General features: G+C 44.0%; 1 protein-coding gene across 3 annotated transcripts in view; it reads left to right on the top strand.

The window, feature by feature from the left end:
- SLC26A11 (solute carrier family 26 member 11) overlaps positions 1-18,388 on the top strand; it is a 300,059-nt gene that overhangs the window by 171,228 nt on the left and 110,443 nt on the right. For all 3 annotated transcript variants that reach the window (XM_086931048.1, XM_086931049.1, XM_086931050.1), the window contains 2 exons: positions 5,776-5,826; positions 9,966-10,026. In XM_086931048.1, the coding sequence (XP_086787174.1) occupies positions 5,776-5,826; positions 9,966-10,026 (112 nt within the window). The remainder of the gene's footprint in view (positions 1-5,775; positions 5,827-9,965; positions 10,027-18,388) is intronic.

The raw sequence follows: 18,388 nt of genomic DNA, 5'->3' as shown, positions 1-18,388 counted from the left end.
CCGGCACGCCAAACTGCTGCACTGGGCATTGTCTCCTGAGGTGCGGGATGCCGCGACGAGGCCTCCCACGGACTTCGAATCTTACATCACACGCACATCATCTATGAAGGGGGTGATTTCCTTCCTCTATGATTTAGTGTTAACCACGGCTATCTCACCTCGGCCTAGATACATGGGTTTGTGGGAGGAGCACCTGGGGCGGGATATCTCCGATGAAGAGTGGTCTCATCTTTGGCGAGATCTGCACAAATTTAATCATTCTGTCGATCTGCGTGAAGCACATATGAAGACCATGCTAGATTGGTATCTGTATCCGACCCGGTTGAAAAAGATTTTTCCTTCCGCGTCTGACAGATGTTGGCGAGGCTGTGGTCTTCTGGGGGACTTTCGCCATATCTGGTGGGATTGCCCCATCATACGCCCCTATTGGGAGGAGATTCTGTCTCATATTAGAGAGATCCTGGGCTACCCGATTTCAGATTCCATTGGCTTCGTGCTCCTGGGCCTTCGGGACCCGCTTTTGGAGCACCAAACCAGGGCTGACAAGCACATTCTTTGGCTCTGTTTGGGAGCGGCCAAATTGACTCTGGCTGCTGCTTGGAAAAAGAAGGAGGCCCCAGCTCTTTCCCTTTGGTTCGATAGGTTATGGAGGTTGCTGAGTGTGGAGCGTATGGCGGACATTTTTAGAAATAACTTTAAGAATTTTGCTTTCAGATGGGGCCCACTGGTCCGCTTTCTCTCTCGAGGGTTGCTGTCAGCGGTTTGCCCGCCCACCATACGCGCCCTTCATCTGTTTCAGATGTGAACTGTGCTTGTGTGAACGGTTGTTGTCAGGCTGCCACCAACGGGGGGGGGGGTAGGGTGCACCAGGGAGGTTGGAGCCTCTGGGGGGGGGGGGGGTTCAGTTTGCTTTTCCTTTCTAGAAGGGGATGTAGACGATTTGATTTTTTTATGGTCTTCTTTGCCTCGTTGCCTTCCTTTTGGCCGAACTGCATGGAGGCGTACATGGACTGGGTCGATTAAACCACTGTCTCGGATAGCTTTGCCCGATGCCATGCGGGCTTTCCCCTCCGGGTTTTCTCGGGGGGCTTGACATTGTCCTGGGCAGATTTTTGGACTCTTTTTGAACTCTTTTTTCCTGCCCTGAGTGATGACGCTGTTCGGCCCTTCTTTATTGTTTCTACTGCTAGACCTTTTGCATTGGCCCCTGCGTGGGCACTTCTTTGATTTGAATTCATGTGCTTTCATCCCTTCTCTCTGCTGTTTTTTTCCATCTTTCTATTCTCTTAATAAAAATATCTTTAACAAAAAAAAAAAAAAGTATGGGGGGCGCACAGGACCCCCATCCTAAGGCTCTTAAACCCCAGGAACCACCACCTTCCCGGGGCATTCATTTTAATAATTAATTTAGTTTGTAAAATTTCTACTAGCCAACAGATTCCCTATTCCATTGAGGTCATACCTTCTTCTCCTCTAGTGTGACGCCTACCTACCCGTGTATAAATCCATTTATCACGCAGGCCACTTCACCGAGATCTGCGCCATCTTGTCTGTAGCTCAACCTTCCACTCAATGTCCTGACAGCCACCGGACTCTGCTCTCAGATGTCTATATGTGCTCGTCTCTGTTCTTTATTATATTTTGACTTTATCATTTAGGAAGCAAAAAACTTTTGTAAATAAAAAATAAATAAAAAATGTAACCTTTGCCACATGACTTACTTCACTTACTTGTACATAGATTATCTTGTGTAGTATAACATTATTACGTTATTTTTTTAAAGCGCTCTGCCACCCAAAATGGTCTTGTTCGCACTATATAAAACTCTCTTAAATAAATAAAAAAATAAACAAAAGGATGGCGATGGAAACATTAACATTTAATTAAAAATACATATGCAAAAATGTAAGTTAAAATGTAATATGTTATGTTCTGGTGCAGGTGTGTTGCCCATTGTTACTATGTTATTCTTAGGTAAATATGAATTAGCGATTTGTGTTTTAATACCTTGTTATTTTTAATTCTTTTTGTTAAAATGTACCATTAATTCCTGTCGGGAGATATTTGCCCCAATACTGCAGAGCTCCACAAATAGGGAGAAAGTTGCTAAAAGTAACTTTACGGCCATAAAGTGGGTAAAGAGTCAGAAGTCTAAATCTAGGCAGAGATCGCCATACGGAAATGGTGAATTCATTCCATGAGATCTACCCCTAGCTGCAGGTGTAGATCTGCGAGTTAGTAACTTTACTGTAAACAACTGAATCCTACTTACACAACAGTGTTTTTAATTTCATTAGCATTTATATCACAAGACCACCAGTCCACATTGAAACCTGTTGAACTCTTGTATTTTTTTTTCAGTGAAATCTGTGTTCAGCATTTTCAGAATAAGAATAAATAAATCTCTACAATATCTATAATGTCATTAAAATGCATATGTATGTCGCTTTGCTATTTGGACAATTCAGTTGTACGTTCCACTGTCTAAATACTACATGTATATAAACAAAAAGAATCCACTGTTACAATGGAAGGGTTTCCCTACTCTGCTTGGGAGCACCCTATGTTTGTAAAATACCCCTCACACACCAAAAGGACCCTTGGTGTCATGCTTCATCATTGGGGTCTTCGCACCCCTCTACGGGATGCGGCGTGCTTCGACCTACGACTACGCGGGAGCACTTTCAACTGATGACTGTGTGGTGTATGTGAGGGTTACTTGTGTGTGAGTGGTGGGGTTATACGGCGAGTAATATTTAAAAAGGGCCTGGCTCGTGGGTTCAGAAACAATTTTAATGGGCCCCCGGGCTGGCGCTATTAAAAACGTGCAGAATAAGGAGGTGTATTATGCAGGCCTATGTGCATTACCTCCCATGTGTGTGTGTCAACATGTTTCGGAGACTGGGCTCCTTCTTCAGGACAGGGTACACACATCCCCACCTTACTCACGTTTCTCCAGTGAAAAGTTGTTTGAATTTACAAAAGTGAGGTTCAATATGTGCCTACAAAGTATGTCAGTTGTCGCAATACAGTCGACCTGAAAAAGAAGAGGACAAAAAATATTTTCTGGTGGTCCGCTCCTTTTAAAATAAAACACTAGGCGCAGTGACCTGTGGAGAAGTAATATCATAGTGCGGGCTCCGATCACTAGACAACAATGTCATGCTACTTGTGAATTTGTGCCTGGCATGAAAAAAGACAAGTACAAGACACAATACACTCAACATAAAGCACACACTCAAAGATTCTTTGCTTTAGGGTGAATATAAAGTTCTGGGGTAGATACAGTGAGAGGTAATAAGAGGAAAAAGAAATTGAAAGAGCATACTGTTATAAATCAATTCCAATGCCTCATGAGCCTCTGGAACGCTGGGGTCCACGTGCAGATTCGCTACCTGCAAATGATGCACAGTTATTGCATTCCGTAGTACTCACATTCTCGTTGTGGTGTTCACCTCTGCTCCAAAGTGACATACTCACGAAAGTCTAGAAGAAACTGCTTCCTGACTACCCCATACGCGGCTCCGCTGAAAGTGCGTTGTCTGCCGTGCGGTCGTTGGTTATATACTGCCGTTAATTGTCAATTTGAGCCCTTAATTGGTCGGATGTGCCCAAACATGGGTATCCCGGTGCACAATCGTCAGCTAGCGGTCAATCACGCATGTCTGTGTTGAAGACTAATACCTGCGCATGCGCGTTGTCTGCGTTGTCTGTGTTGCGGTGATGTTACCTACTGCGCACGTCTGCTTTAGGGATGGGTGTCCCCATTCATACGCATTTTGTGTATACTGACAGATTATTTCTTCTGGGTCCACGGGTTCGGTGATACTAACAATGGCGCGTTTACTATGTTTGCTTCATGCGGCCAACACATACATTAGATAGACGTTGGTCACAGTTGTTTCAAAATACACGTAGTTTGGTACATAATGAATCTAATGAAACTGCTTCCTTGTGTGAACGGTCATTGGTAAGTACCGTCCTGTGGAATCTGGTAACCGTACACATGTAGCCTAAATAGACAAAAGCTGATCCCAGTTTATATGAAGCCTTCTAGAGGTTCAATACCCAATGAGAGCTGTAAGTCTGCTTGCTTTCATGAATGCACATTATTAAGTTATCGATCATACTGGTTCAGTACACAGTGAGAGTACTTAATCTTCTTGCTTTTATGAACGGTCATGGGTAAAGGGGATGAGGTGGGTTGGTGTTTCACATTTTATTCATGATAGTTGTCCCCAAGGAATCTCATCATTGAGGCCTCTGATGTGGGTGCCCAATCGGAACACCCACCGCTGTTCTTTTTCGAATAGGCCAGCCTCTGTTGGTAATTGCTCCACTACTGTCCAGCTAATGTCATTAACACAATGTTGTGCTTGCAGGAAGTGCGTGGCCATTTTGGTAGTGCTTTTCTTGCACCGTATGTTACTTTTATGTTCATTTAGCCACACTTTTACTGCTCTTGTGGTCATGCCTATGTATTCTAGGCCACAGGGGCAGGAAATCATGTACACTACATTCCTGCTGTTGCAGTTGGTCATTCTATGTTGTTCCCACTTGGTTCCGTTGCTGAATATCAATTGTTTGCTCTTTTTTGTTAAATGACAGCTGGCACAGTTGCCTCAGGGGAAGTGGCCTTCTATTCCATGTTGGGAAAGTGGCTGAGGTACATCAGGTTTTGGGCGAGTATGGACCAGCATGTCCTTGAGATTCCTCCCTCTTCTGTGAGCAAAAAGTGGTTTTTCAAATCCCAGTGTTCCACTGGACAGAATGCGCCAACGTTTGTTAATGATCTTTGACACTTCGTTGGAGTGTGTACTATAAGTAGTTACACATATGGGTCTTGTTTGCTCTGTACTGGGTTGTACTCTGTTTTCTAAAAGGGCTTCTCTATTGTTGTTACCTGCCCTCTTCATGGTGGCATTTATGATCCTGTCTGGGTACTGCCTCTTTCGTAATTTAGTTTTAAGGTCAGATGCCTGGGACTTGTAGGCGACTAGGTCAGTGCAATTTCTCCGTAAGCGAAGGAACTGGCCGTAAGGTAAATTAGCCCGAAGGTGTCGGGGATGAAAGCTGTCGAACTAGAGAAACGTGAGTAAGGTGGGGATTTGTGTACCCTGTCCTGAAGAAGGAGCCCAGTCTCCGAAACATGTTCACAAACACACACATGGGAGGTAATGCACATAGCCCTGCATAATACACCTCCTTATTCTGCACGTTTTTAATAGCGCCAGCACGGGCCCATTAAAATAGTTTCTGACCCCACGAGCCAGGCCCTTTTTAAACATCACTCTCCGTATAACCCCACCACTCACAAATAAGTAACCCTCACATACACCACACATAGTCATCAGTTGAAAGTGCTTCCGCGTAGTCGTAGGTCAAAGCAAGCTGCATCCCGTAGAGGGGTGCGAAGACCCCAATGATGAAGCATGACACCAAGGGTCCTTTTGGTGTGTGATGGGTATTTTACAAACATAGGGTGCTCCCAACCAGAGTAGGGAAACCCTTCCATTGTAACAGTAGATTATTTTTGTTTATATACGACTGACTAGGGAGAACGAATACATCTATATACTCTCTCTCCCCCCCTTTGTTATTTTTGTTAAATACCATATGTAACCATATCTAGCCACTCTTCATTTATACAGTTGTAAAATATTTTATTGTAGTAGTTGTATATGAAGTGATTCCTGTTGCTTTCAGAAATCTGCTTAAATATATAATTAATTTAGATTTTTTTTCTAACACATTCTCTACCTATGTTTGTTTAAGCCTCTCAGAACAATTACCACATTGATCCAAACCAGGAGCTGCTAGCCATTGGTAAGACTTTTTCATAGGAAGGGACACAATAAGGTGCAAAAGGGGGATGGCTATGTTGGAAAAATGGTGTCTGACTGTATGTTCATTTAATAATCGGGCAGAGAATGACTGATGAGGAAGGGGTGCACAGTGGTAGAATGGGTATGATAGCATTTTCTGTGTTTTATTACCTAAAAAAGACTTGTTTATTAATCTTCCATCACAGTTTTATAAAGACACATAAGGATATATACATGAACGCATTTCCAAAGTAGACTATCAATACCATCACATAAGATAACTTCAGGTATTCATTCAGGTCTTAAATCATTGTACGTAGTTCAGGGTTAAAATAATAGCATTGAGATATCCAGTTCCCAAGAATATCTCTGTATAACACAAAGATAAAATGCAGTTAAAAAAGAATGGACAGATAAAATAAACATACATTGGTATCTATGGGGCAAAGGCAACTATTCAAGTCAGATAGTAACACTTCAGAAGAACACACATTTCATACTCTCACTTTTCAAACTGAAACTGCTTATATTCAAGCTACAGTAAAACTAAAGTGCCTACATTTCTTACTCGTACGTTTTTCATTGATTTCAGCATTGACCCACTTTTTCTAGTAAAGCTTCTGAAACTTATGTTTTTAAAGGCTGATGAGTGCCACAAATGTGATTCAGAATGCACTGGACATTCAGACAAAACACACAGATCTTAAGTCCAACCGTTTCTAATACCAAGAAGGAACATAACCCAATTCATAATTTTCATCTAGGCATTAGGACTCCTTTCTGCATTATTTCATCAGCTAAATAAATGATACAGTATAAATGTGCTATGAATAATTATAGGGTTAGAATCCTTCAGGCAATGCAAACCCATACATGCATGGATCTTCCTTAACTTCATTACAGAAACAATTAACATTCTTGCAAAGGAACTGTTAGAACTGGGGGTCTCTAGTTGGCAGAGGTAAGTACCTTAGACCAAGTAGGGACCCTTGCTTCTAGTCAGGGTGAAGGAATAACCCTCTGAGATAACCCCTGATCACCCTCTAGGTAGCATGGCGCGAGCAGTCTAGGCTAAACAGAGGCAATGTGAATAACATTTGCACTTAACACCACAATAATCCCCAATCCACCACAAACTGAGACCACACAGGTAAGTATATATGAAATATAACTTTATCTAGTTTCAGCAAGGTAAATCAAGCAGTTGCACGATGATCACTTCATTATAAAAATGTTGCACTTAATTCTTTAATGGTTGCATGTATGTAAGAAGTCTCTCAATAAAAATGTAGTCTCAAGTCTCTTCTAAATCGATATTAAGAATAATACGATTTCTTTATCTCCATTTAGCTCTGAAAACGAGCAAGCCAAACTATGCCAATGAGTTACTATCAGCCCGCAAAGCAATGGGCCTCAAGCGCTGCAGATGCACCTCACCGCGTGGCCCAGGGACTCTTTCTTCCCCCCGGGACAGCCTCACTCGTTCTCAGGCTCCGGGCGCACCGCGCCGTGCAGATCTCTCTCGTCCCCGCCCCGGCCGGTCCCCTTTCCCCTCCTGCCCGCTCTCGACAATTCAACGAGCGGCGGGGGAGGAGGTGATGCTCACCTTGTGTAGGACGGCAGGCCAGGGGTGCGGGACGCTTTTCGAATCCCTCGGCGAGGTCAGGTCAGTCTCCCCGGTCCCGGCGGTGATCACAGCAATTCTTCGGCACCTCCCGCAGCTTCAGCGGAGGCAGCCAATCTCGTCGCGGCTCCTGCGACGAGCCCCTCTGAACGCGAGGCCGCCAACCAATGGCAGCGCGGCCTCGCTGATGACGCTCCGCTCCAGCAACCAATCCCGTCGCGGCTCTGGTGAGGGGGCTCGGCTCTCTCACCCAATCAGAGCGCGGCGGGCTCGATCTTCAGCCCGCAAACGCCGGGAAGATACGGGGCACTTCCACGGGGGTTACTGACCCCGGGCTGCGACGGTGACACGGCCAGCAATCGTTTTTCAGCGCTCCTTGCGCTGGAGAGGCCCACAAGTCTCCGGTCTGCACCACCCACGTGTCGATGAACACGTCGATCTTGGCCACGCAGCAGGCTGGGTCAGCGCGGCGCCCTCAAGCAGATTAGAGGGCAGCCAGTGCGCTAAGCAGGCAAACTACAGGGTTTCACGATCTCTTAGCCACACAGCAGCTTCAGGGGGGCACAGCAGATTCTTGTGGTCCTTGGGCAACCTTTATGTTCCTGGGTTGCAGACAGGGAGCCAGCTCTTCTCAGGGCCTTGGAGATTCAGGTTGCAGACACAGCACACAGCAAAGTCTTAGCAGTTTCAAGCAGGCAGGGTCACAGCTCACAGCAAAGTCCCTTTCTTCTCCTCTCCTTCAGTTGGATAGCAGGATAGGTCAGCCATTAAAGCACACAGCAAGGCAATCTTCCATCAGCTCCTGCCGCAGTCCTTCCTCTGGCAGAGGTTCCTCTAGATTGTAGAATCTTAGAATCTAATCTTCCGTAGTCAGGGGTCCTTCCCTTATACCCCAAAAAGCCTTTGAAGTCCTTTGAAGTCTTTGTGCAAGGGGGCCCTGAGCACTGGAATGTTTCTGGTGTTCTTCTTCCTGTCAGCTTCAGGGCCAGAGGTGACAGTGGGCCGGCAGGGGAGTTAGCCAGCATGGTGGTCAGGCAGACACAGCCCGGCACTATCAGGCGCTTCTTCCTCCCCCTTCCCTGGCAGCAGATGTTGCCTTTCACCCCTGGGCTGACTCCAACCCCCTCCGGGGCCCTGCAGCCTCTGTCACACAGGCATTCCACACACAGGCCCAGGCACACAGAAAGGTTTAGACAAAAGAACAGCCACTTTCTAAAAGTACTATTCTCAACCCCAGGATCTAAAAACAACCTTCACTAAAAGATGTGTCATTAAGTTCTGAGTTCAGGGATATCTTTCACTTATGTCCCATCTTGTTCCTATGAGCAGATAGGCTGGTATCCATTGGGACCAGCCTCCCCCATGTTATTCTATGGAGCAAGATAGCCTTACAGCAGTGAGCACACAAAAGGGCTGCTGCTCACTACCAAAGCATGTTACCTGCACTAGTACATGCTCTACCTTATCCATGCACTGCACCCTGCCCAGGGGGGTACCTTGAGCCTTCCATAGAGGTGGCTGATGTGCACAGACAGGGAAGGGTTAGGCCCAGCCAGTGGGGACACTGGCCAGGCAGACATGGCAGTCCGCTGACTGCACACAGGCCCTGTGCTGGCAGGCCTGAGACACCATTTTAGAGCTACTCATGTGGGTGGCGCAATCTGCGCTGCAGGCCCACTAGTAGCATCTGTCATCACCAGCCCTGGCACACACAGTGCACTTTACTAGGGACTTTATGGTGATACAAATATGCCAATCAGGTATACCCAATCAATATGACAATTTACAGAGGGAGCACTTACCCTCTGACACTGATCAGCAGTCGCAGAGGGTCCAAAGCATCTAAACCAGCAAAAACGAAATCCAGCACAGCATCAAAAATACATGAGTCAGAGGCAAAAAGATGGGGAAAAACCACGCCAAGGGTGTCAGGTCTAACAGGAACATTACCCCACAAAATCCAAATACATTCAGCACTTTCCTGTGATTGTTCAATAGATAATTAAATGTATAGAGTAACTCCTGTTGGGTGATCTTTCAAGTGTTTGTTAAAAATAAAACAGGATGCTCAATAAATGTAATTACAAAGTATGTCATGGATTTATGGAACCACATATGTCTGAAATCATCTATGCATCACATTGCACATTCTTGACATAGAAATACTTATGTATTGCTATATTGTATATTATGTTCATGTCTGGAAAAGTTACTATAGAGCTGGATCAGCTGAAGATCGCATAGTAGACTTCAGGCATACAGAACCAAAATGCCATCCACCGTGCATTGTGAGCATGGTCATTTGCCTAAACTCTTTGGCTTTGTGAACTTGGGTGAATCAATGCCCATCCTTCACATTTTCACCACCATTATATTCCAAGTGATAAACTCCTCTCCCATTGTAATCAATGCCTCAGTTTGTAAACCTTGCTAAATTACCATCAGAAGGGGGCCATGTCCGATTTACTTGCACTACATTTAATAGATTGCTTGCTAAAATATTTTCTTTCCTTTAGGCCTCACCAATGTGGCCGGTTCCTTTGTATCTGCGTATCCTGTGACTGGTAGCTTTGGAAGGTTAGTACTATACTTTCATCTCTGCTTGTGTGCATAATGTGATATAACTCTCCTGCTAGGGATGCTCATAGCAACCATTTGTATAATCTCAGTGCCCTAGTTCTCACTCAGTGTCCCGATCTGGCATAAAATATATAAATAGGCTTTGGTTTCATCTTTGGAGTGTGGCAGGGATAACAAACAGTGATTTGCCAGTCGTGAGATCTGATACAGGTTTCTGGCACTGAAGTAGATTGCAACAAGATGGCCAATGTGATAGTCGAGGGTGGTGCTCCGTGCATTGCGGAGACAGCCTTATGGGAGAGGAGCTGTACTGGGGATCTGAAAAAGCTTATGGGCTTCCGAGAATTTGCTAGCCCACTACTTGGAGAGTTGTACAAGCAGATACTAAATTAAACAGTTTGGGTGGGAGACAGAAGGGTCCGACTGTAGCTTCTCCTGTGCACTAGAGACAAGTCGCAGGAGGAAGAGAGGCGATGAGCAGTAGATAATCCTGCTCATAGATGAGCGCTCGATCCAGGAATGTGCTGGGGCAACAGTAGTGACTGGATCAGTAACAGGGCTCCCCCTACTACTCTTTCCAAGAAATGAGTAGCCACAAGGGATACATATATCAAACCATCTACATTTGTCTTTCCATGCTATTTGTGGCAACTAAAGTACAGTTCAGATGAAAGGGAGAGGTGAAGGGATTGAAGAGAAGCCATTAGGCTGCCCAATCAGATGTTAAGAGCATGCATAGAGAACACGAGGTCCATATCCTCCGTGGGTAGAAATGAGTGGTATCCTGAAACAATATTGCTAAAATGGCTTCAGACAAAAACAAAGCTCCCACAATGTCATCTATCAAAGAAACATTGGTAAATCAGATTGGCAAGAAGAGAGAAGACCCCCAACAGAACGCAACAACACACCAAGGGATAGAGGGTCCTCCGGCCTCCGTGGATACCAAGGCGCAAGTACTCCAAGATGATATCCAGATGCTACTTTACAAATTTAGAAAATGTTTAACACATCTTTGTCAAGATCACTTGTTAAAAAAAGCAGACACTCATTTTTAACAGGTCAATACTACTCTGGCCGAACAAGTGCATGATCATGAAGAAACAGCTGGGTGAGTTGGAATTCTGAAGAAGCAACAAAATGCCCTGGTGGACAAATCAGAATATCAAGAGAACAGATCACACAGCAGTAATGTGAGAATTTGAGTATTGCAATCAATGTCTAAAAAGATGAGCCTGAGAATCATGTTTGGGAATTGTTTCAGCAGGTACTTCAGGCCTCAAAAGACAATGAAATAACATTATATTGCATCCATAGGGTGTTCCGTGCCTTCAACATCCTTAAGAAACGGATCCCTGATGTGCTTCCAAAGGTCTGCTTCTTTTCAAGTGAAAGAGGAAATAATGATGAATACAGACAGCCAGAAACCTTTTGCATAAAAGTTGACAAAATCCTCCTCTTTTAAGATATATCAGCATCTATCCTCAAAAAAGGGAGAGATTTTAAAGCAATAACATACCACATCAAGAAAGAAAACTTTCAATATCCATGGCGCTTCCCTTTCCGTTTAACCTTAAAGCTCAGAGAACTTTGCATGGTCAGGAGGGCACTGGAGAAAATGAGACAAATTCTTGCATTGCATGTTGCTCAATCAGGTAAAGAAGACGGGTCTTATCAAAATTGGTAGACCGTCTAAAAGAATGGAAACATCAGATGAATGTAAAAGAGCTACTAAATATCAGAGAAGAGTTAACTGGAGATAACAGAAGCATCACCTAATTGAATACTAATACCTTGATTTCACTCAAATGAAAACATCTGGCTGTAATTACTGAAATCTAAATGTGCAGCTGAGGCAACAAAGCAAACCTTTTAACACTTGGGCAGCAATATTACAAGAACTAGTTTTGATCAGAACTCCACATGTCTCTGGTAGATGGCCCACATCCAATCAGTGGAAGGGTTTTCTATCGCTGGAATTGCTGAACATAATTAGCAGAAGTTCAGCAATATAAAGATTTGATGTTCTATATATTGGTAGTATTATCCAAAGGTGAAGAGACAAAATGTTTGAATGGTCTTGAAATGCAGATGATTATTGTAGAGCATTGTGTAACATGTGGAGTTGAAACACCCTTCATGAAGCATGCAAGAGAGGTTAATGGGCTAGTGGGTACACTCAATTGGTATTGGAAGGCAAATTTGGTTAAATGTTTAGAGCAACAAAGAGCCTGATTTTGAGTCTGGTGAATGGGTACTCCATCACACATTTGGCAGCTATCCATCCGTCGTCCTACAAGTGTATTATGTCTTAATTCACTTATAATATAAGGTGGATGGATAATCTTATGACATCTAATTCACTTGTAATAAGGATGACGTATATCAGTCACATTTGTGACGGAATACCCATTCGCCACAATCTATATCAGGCACTGAATACCCAGTAAATTGCATTCCTCAAATTCTGACTTTTAATTTTGTAGTGTCTTAAACCCCCATTTGAGAAAAGATGAACTAAAGTACATGCACTCAAAAATATATATATGATTAATGATCAAAGAAACTCACCTGAAACCAACATATGAGGGGAAAGAGAACTGGCTACCATCGACGAATGTTAATCCCTGGAAAAGTAAGATGAGTAAAAACTGAACCTTTCACTAACACAGTGGAGCCAGGTGCAAGGCATGCAGCTAATGGCATGAGTTGTAACGTCACATATTCGATCTGGGGAAACAGCCTTTTCAACGCATGCAATTACATCGCATGCCGTTGCAACACAAAAGGTGTGCAGCAGTGGGTAGAAGGTGTTGGATTTAACTCCAACACCTTCCCTGGTGTTGCACACACTGGAGTAGTAAATTAATCTATTCCAACTTCCAGCGCTCCCCTGACAGACAGTCGGGGTAAAGTTTGGCGTTGCAACGGCATGCGATGTAATGGCATGCGTTGCAACGTCACATATTCGCAGATCTGAGCATTCCCAAGCACTCATTGACAGCTCTAGTGGTAAGTGTAAGTGACATGTATGCTACTTTGTTGGACTTCGATATTTACCCAAGTAGCTCAGTGCACCAGATGAAGTGTCAGCAGTGATGGCAACATGCCTGCATCCAAATACTCATGTGAGAGTTTGACAGTGAAGCGTTCTGTACAGTGAAGTAATCTGTGCATCCCATTTAAGTACTTCAGAATAACCTGAGCCATTAGGTCAACAGTTAATTAAACACTGAAAATTTAATTTCTTTCTGCCACATTCTTCAAAGTGCAGTGTACTGCCTTGTCTAATAAAAATTTTCAAATGCGCCAGCCACATTTTTACCAGTCAGATACTGAGGTATGAGGGCGAACAAGAAAAGCCCAGAGCTATCTTGTGTTCTGCGACTTTGCTCCCACATCCTCTGGTATTATGTTCCTTTATGTAAAATAACTTTTCTGAGCTTACTGTTCATCCATATTTCGCCCATGGTGTAAAAGTTAAATGAAGACCAATTCGAAATATGAATGCCATGATTCATATTCATTGAAAAGGAGGTTAAGGATGGATTCATGTTGGAGGAGTGTAAGATATAACTGATATCACTGGGGAGTAGATGGTTCGGATCTCCGCTGGGCTACTCTTGACCTCAGTGGAATGAGTGCCTAACACAACTGTTCAGGCAGGATATCTAATTATATGTCGTTTAGCAAACTATATTCCATATAACGAAGGCAAACAGAAGGAATTAATACATTTGTTGCATCCAAAACCACATAGCTCTGGATAAAGTTAATGACATTGTAAATACATTCCATATGTTTGTATTGTCAAACACTTGGGACACTTTATTTCAGTTCTCTTGCAGAGGTTCACATTTCCTACTGTGGTGAAAGGTGGAGATGTTATAAGAAGAGCAGCCCTACCATTAATAGAGAAAACATGATTGCGTCCTAAACCAAACTGTTTATTTATTTAGGTTTGCGCATACAGAATTCACTTTTTCAGGCTCTTAATGAAACAATATAAAAATATGGCAAGCATATTGTAAAGTCTTTACTCTTCAGAGTTCACCTTCCCTTTGCTGTTTGAAACCTTATTTACACTGGGACACTTTTGGGACATGTAGGTCTGGCGTTAGGGGGCCAGCACATAGCAACAGAGGCATGCACATAAGAACATGTGGTGTGGCTGTGTTTGAATACATTAACTTATTAGAGCCAAACTTCTTGGCTTTGCAAGTGTTTGGCAAATAATTGAGTGGCAGCAGTAAGGAAGGTAAAAATCTGTTACAGATTAGAAAATATTGGAGGTCTATGAATTAATTCTAGAGAAATACAAACAGTCAGGCCCTAGTGCATACAGTTCTGGGATAAGAACCTATTAATGGAAAATATAGATTCCAGCATTTTCCAACATTAGCCTAGGTAGTGCTCTAACTGTTGTCCTCTACATAGTCTTTTGACTGTGTTATGTGACAGCATGCAAATGCCTTCCTGCTGAACGTGAGTTTTTCTGTTAGTGAGATCTCTGTAGGTAAGTCCTCTCTGGCAGTGTTCTACCAAACTCATGCGAGTGTGCTCAGTGGATATTGTGTGAGTGGTGCCGTGGTGGTTCACAGCTTCCAACAGACCTGTGCAAGTGTGTGTCCCTGCCACAGTATGCAAGTTGTTGTTTCTTATTTCTAATGCACCTATGACTGTTTCTTTGTCCTACTTTTTTGGTTTTCATTAAAGGGCATCCTTCTCTAGTACCCCTAGTGATATTCAGGTTTAGGGTCAGGTTATCATTAAATAATATGTTTGCAGTTTTTGGCCTATCTATTGCTTGTGTATCTTTAATTTAACCACCTTCAATTCCAAATTGCTTTAATACTTCCCATAGATAGACCCAATTGACCCTGTCAAAGGCATTGGCTGCATTTAAGGTAATCACTGCCAAAGTGCTTCTTCTAACCTCTGCAAGGTGAATCGAGCCCAACTAACTGTGTGAGTTCCTGTAGTTGTCGTCTATTAATAAACCCTTTTGGTCTTCATGAACCAATTGTTTTACTACTCTAGTATTCCTGAAAAGATTTTTTAGTTAATATTTAAAAGAGAAATTGGTCTGTATGACTTGCGTTGATTAGAGTGTTGGGCTTCAGGATCAGTGAAATGGTTACATCATTCTACCAGTTAGCAATGTGTTCATCCTTGGTTAAAAACCACTTGAATAGTGTCATCTAGAGTGTCAGTAAACTCTATGTAACGCTCCAGAAATCACATCCATGCCAGCAGCTATACCGCTTTTTATTTTCTTAGTATTTGTTCTATCTTCTCTGGCAATGGTTAATTTAACAGAACACTTTGATTCTCTGTGAGTGCTCTCAAGCATCTCTCCTTCAGCCAAATATGTTTTTCCCAATTCAAGTACTACATTTTCTCCTCTGTATAATTTATGTAAAAATCCAGAAGTACGACTTCTGTTTTCCTCATATCCCTATTGTACAGACAAGTGTCTGATAATTCTCGCCTTGGCGCCTACTCCAACCTTGTGTTCCACTCTGCAACTCTGGGCAATAGCTTGCTTAATCTTCACAACGGCCCCTTCAACGCCGGGGATGCCTGGTCTCACCTTGGGGGTGCCCAGAAGGGACCATCTCACAGGGAAAGCCAGGACGGGTTCCCCAGCGGTATACAGCGCCAGGACGCCTGCGGTGCGGCAGCTGCGCGCTTTACAAGTATACAACATTTACAACATTTATTTATTTACATTTAATATCTCCTTAGAATTATTCCTTTCCTGTATGCTCCAAACCAAAAGAGCCCCGCTTTTTTCACTGCACTCAAAATGCTTCAATTTGCTGTTCTCTCATTTCTTTCTTATCTTCTCTTCCACCGATAACCGTTGCATCCCTTGGGTCTCATCTAATTCTTTTTCTAAATTAGCTGTCTCATAGTGAGATAGGGCTGCTTTTATTGAATATTAAAACTTTTTAAGGTTTTACTCTGTCGCAGTTACAGCTGTGGGAGAACATAGCAGCCGGCTGACACACCGGAACCGGACGAGACTGTAAGTGGTGTTAATCACTTTACGGATTTTGGTGCTCCTCGCTCACACTGTATCTTAATTTAATTTAAGCATTACTAGATGTCTATTTCAATTTAACTATTTGGAACCCCTTTAGTTCTACAAAAATGCCAGGCAGAGAAGTCTTGAATCTTATTTTTTTTCAGAGAATTAGTCATAGAGAAATTGATTGGAATTGTCAAGAATAATTAATAAATCGGAGTGCAAAGCTCAGTTAAAGTACAGAAATTAATCAAAGAACTCAGTAAAGTTGAGGTCTGCAAATTTCAAAGTATATCGTAGAGAAATCCAGCATAGATTCACCTCCAAAGGTCAGTGAGAAAAAAGATCCTCTACTCATGCAGAAGAACACTCCTTTATAAGGTTTTTAAGAAGAATTTCATACACTTACTACTACAGATGTACATAGTTCCCACGGAGTAAACCATTCTGAATTAAGTGAAATGAAACAGTTGCAATTGAATATATTTAGAAAACTTGATAGTGACTACTAGCTGCAGATTCCTTACCTTTGAATTTCCCTAGGCGTCCAACTGGATCTGGAAGATTTTTTGTGAGCTGTAACCCTGCTAAGCCGGTAAGAGGCGTCAATCGTTTGTATCCTTCCTTGGCATCGTCCATGACGGAAAGTGATGTTGTGATACTTTTATAGGCGCCACCCAGGTGCGCTGACATCAGTTCTTTCCTTTCTGCGACATCGAACACTGATCCGGAGAAGAGCTACTCCTCTGTTGTTTTTTGACAGGCTTTTTTAATGAATTTTTGTCGACTTTTTTTTAGGTTTTACCTTCTGGTGTGTCAAGATGCCTTCATGCAAGTCTAGTTTTAAGCCCTGCGGTTCCTGTCACCGACCAATCTATGTGATGGATCAGCATCTTGTCTGTCTGTAGTGTTTGGAGCATGAACATGAATCAAAGTCGTGCTCTGATTGCCGGGCCATGGTTCGAAGGCTTTGACAGAGCAGTCCCTGTAGCTACTGGCGGCCCTGCACACGACTCTGTATAAGTCAAAGTCCCGGTGGAGGGGAAGGGCTCAGGATTGTACGCGCAGCCCAAGTCCTCTTCATCCTATTCAAAGTACTCAGGACACTCAGGTAAGGTTGACTAGAAAAAGAGCAAGAAGTCAATGCGCTCTTGGACTTCTCCTTATCCGTCTACCGATGAGAAGACGGAACCTCTTGATGCTCTGCTCATTCCCTTGAACCTGCGCCTATGCCGACTCTGCGCCTCCCCGAATTTCCAAGAGCCAGAGCGACCCCACCCAACTGAAGGAGTTCCATGAGGCCATGCACCTCATGTTTGGGATGCCTGACCTCTTCAGTGTGCCTTCGAGCCACTCAGAGTCGGAAGGGGCCCCATCTGGTTCCACACCGTTGGTTCCGGTTGGGCCCCAGTGATCCGTTCCAGGATCTGGACCGACACTGATTGTGCCATCTCGCCCCAGCACCAGTCCCAATGGCGATTCTCCCAGCATGCTGGCACCACCGTCCCCATTGTCATCCCAACTCTGACATGGTGCCTGATGTGCGTCGTTAGACGACGACTCCGATGCCGGCAGGAGCCTTGCCTCCTAGATCAGAGACTGAGCCTTATTTTCGTGGGCTAGACCTCGGGGAAGGCTGGGAGGGGTCACTGGAACCTTTAGAATACCAGCTCTATGAGGAAGAACAGAGTGCGGACTGATATGAGGAACTGGGTGAGGATAGAGGCCTGGATTCTACTTCACATGCTGGTCTGCTTTCCCCCTACTATGGCTATGGAGGAGGGAGCTTCCTACACAGTGGTGGTGCGGAGGACGGCTGAGGTCCTTGACCTTCAGCTGCCCTAGTGGCAGTCAAGACTAATCTCAACAGTGGTGCTGCATCCGGGAGTCTCCCCATCAGAACCCCTACTACTGCTCAATGACTCACTCACTGACGTCCTCTTTAGTACCTGGTCCAAACCAGGACAAAGGTTCCTGTGAAAAGGATGATTGCCTGCCCGCACCCAAATTTCCTAATGCAACACCTACTCCTGAGATCTTGGTGGCTGGATTCATTTGGGAAGACTATTTTCTTCCGCCAGTCTGGCATTGTCGACCATGAACGCTGCATGCCTTTTGGGCCATTATTCCCACACTTTGTGGGATATGGTTGCACAAGTGCTGCCACAGGTCTCAGAGGAGGCATGGGCTGTACTCTCCCAAGCTGTCACCGACGAGAGAGACGCAGCAAAGTTCACAACTTGATGCAGACTTAGCACAACTGACTCACTAGGCAGAGCAGTTTCTAGAACAGTGGCCCTTAGGTGCCACACCTGGCTAAGGATGACT

This window comes from Lissotriton vulgaris, chromosome 7 (genome assembly GCF_964263255.1).
Source record: "Lissotriton vulgaris chromosome 7, aLisVul1.2, whole genome shotgun sequence".
Classification (NCBI taxonomy): Eukaryota; Metazoa; Chordata; class Amphibia; order Caudata; family Salamandridae; genus Lissotriton; species Lissotriton vulgaris.
The sequence above is the reverse complement of the archived record's forward strand: the minus strand, read 5'-3'. Positions and strand labels throughout refer to the sequence as shown.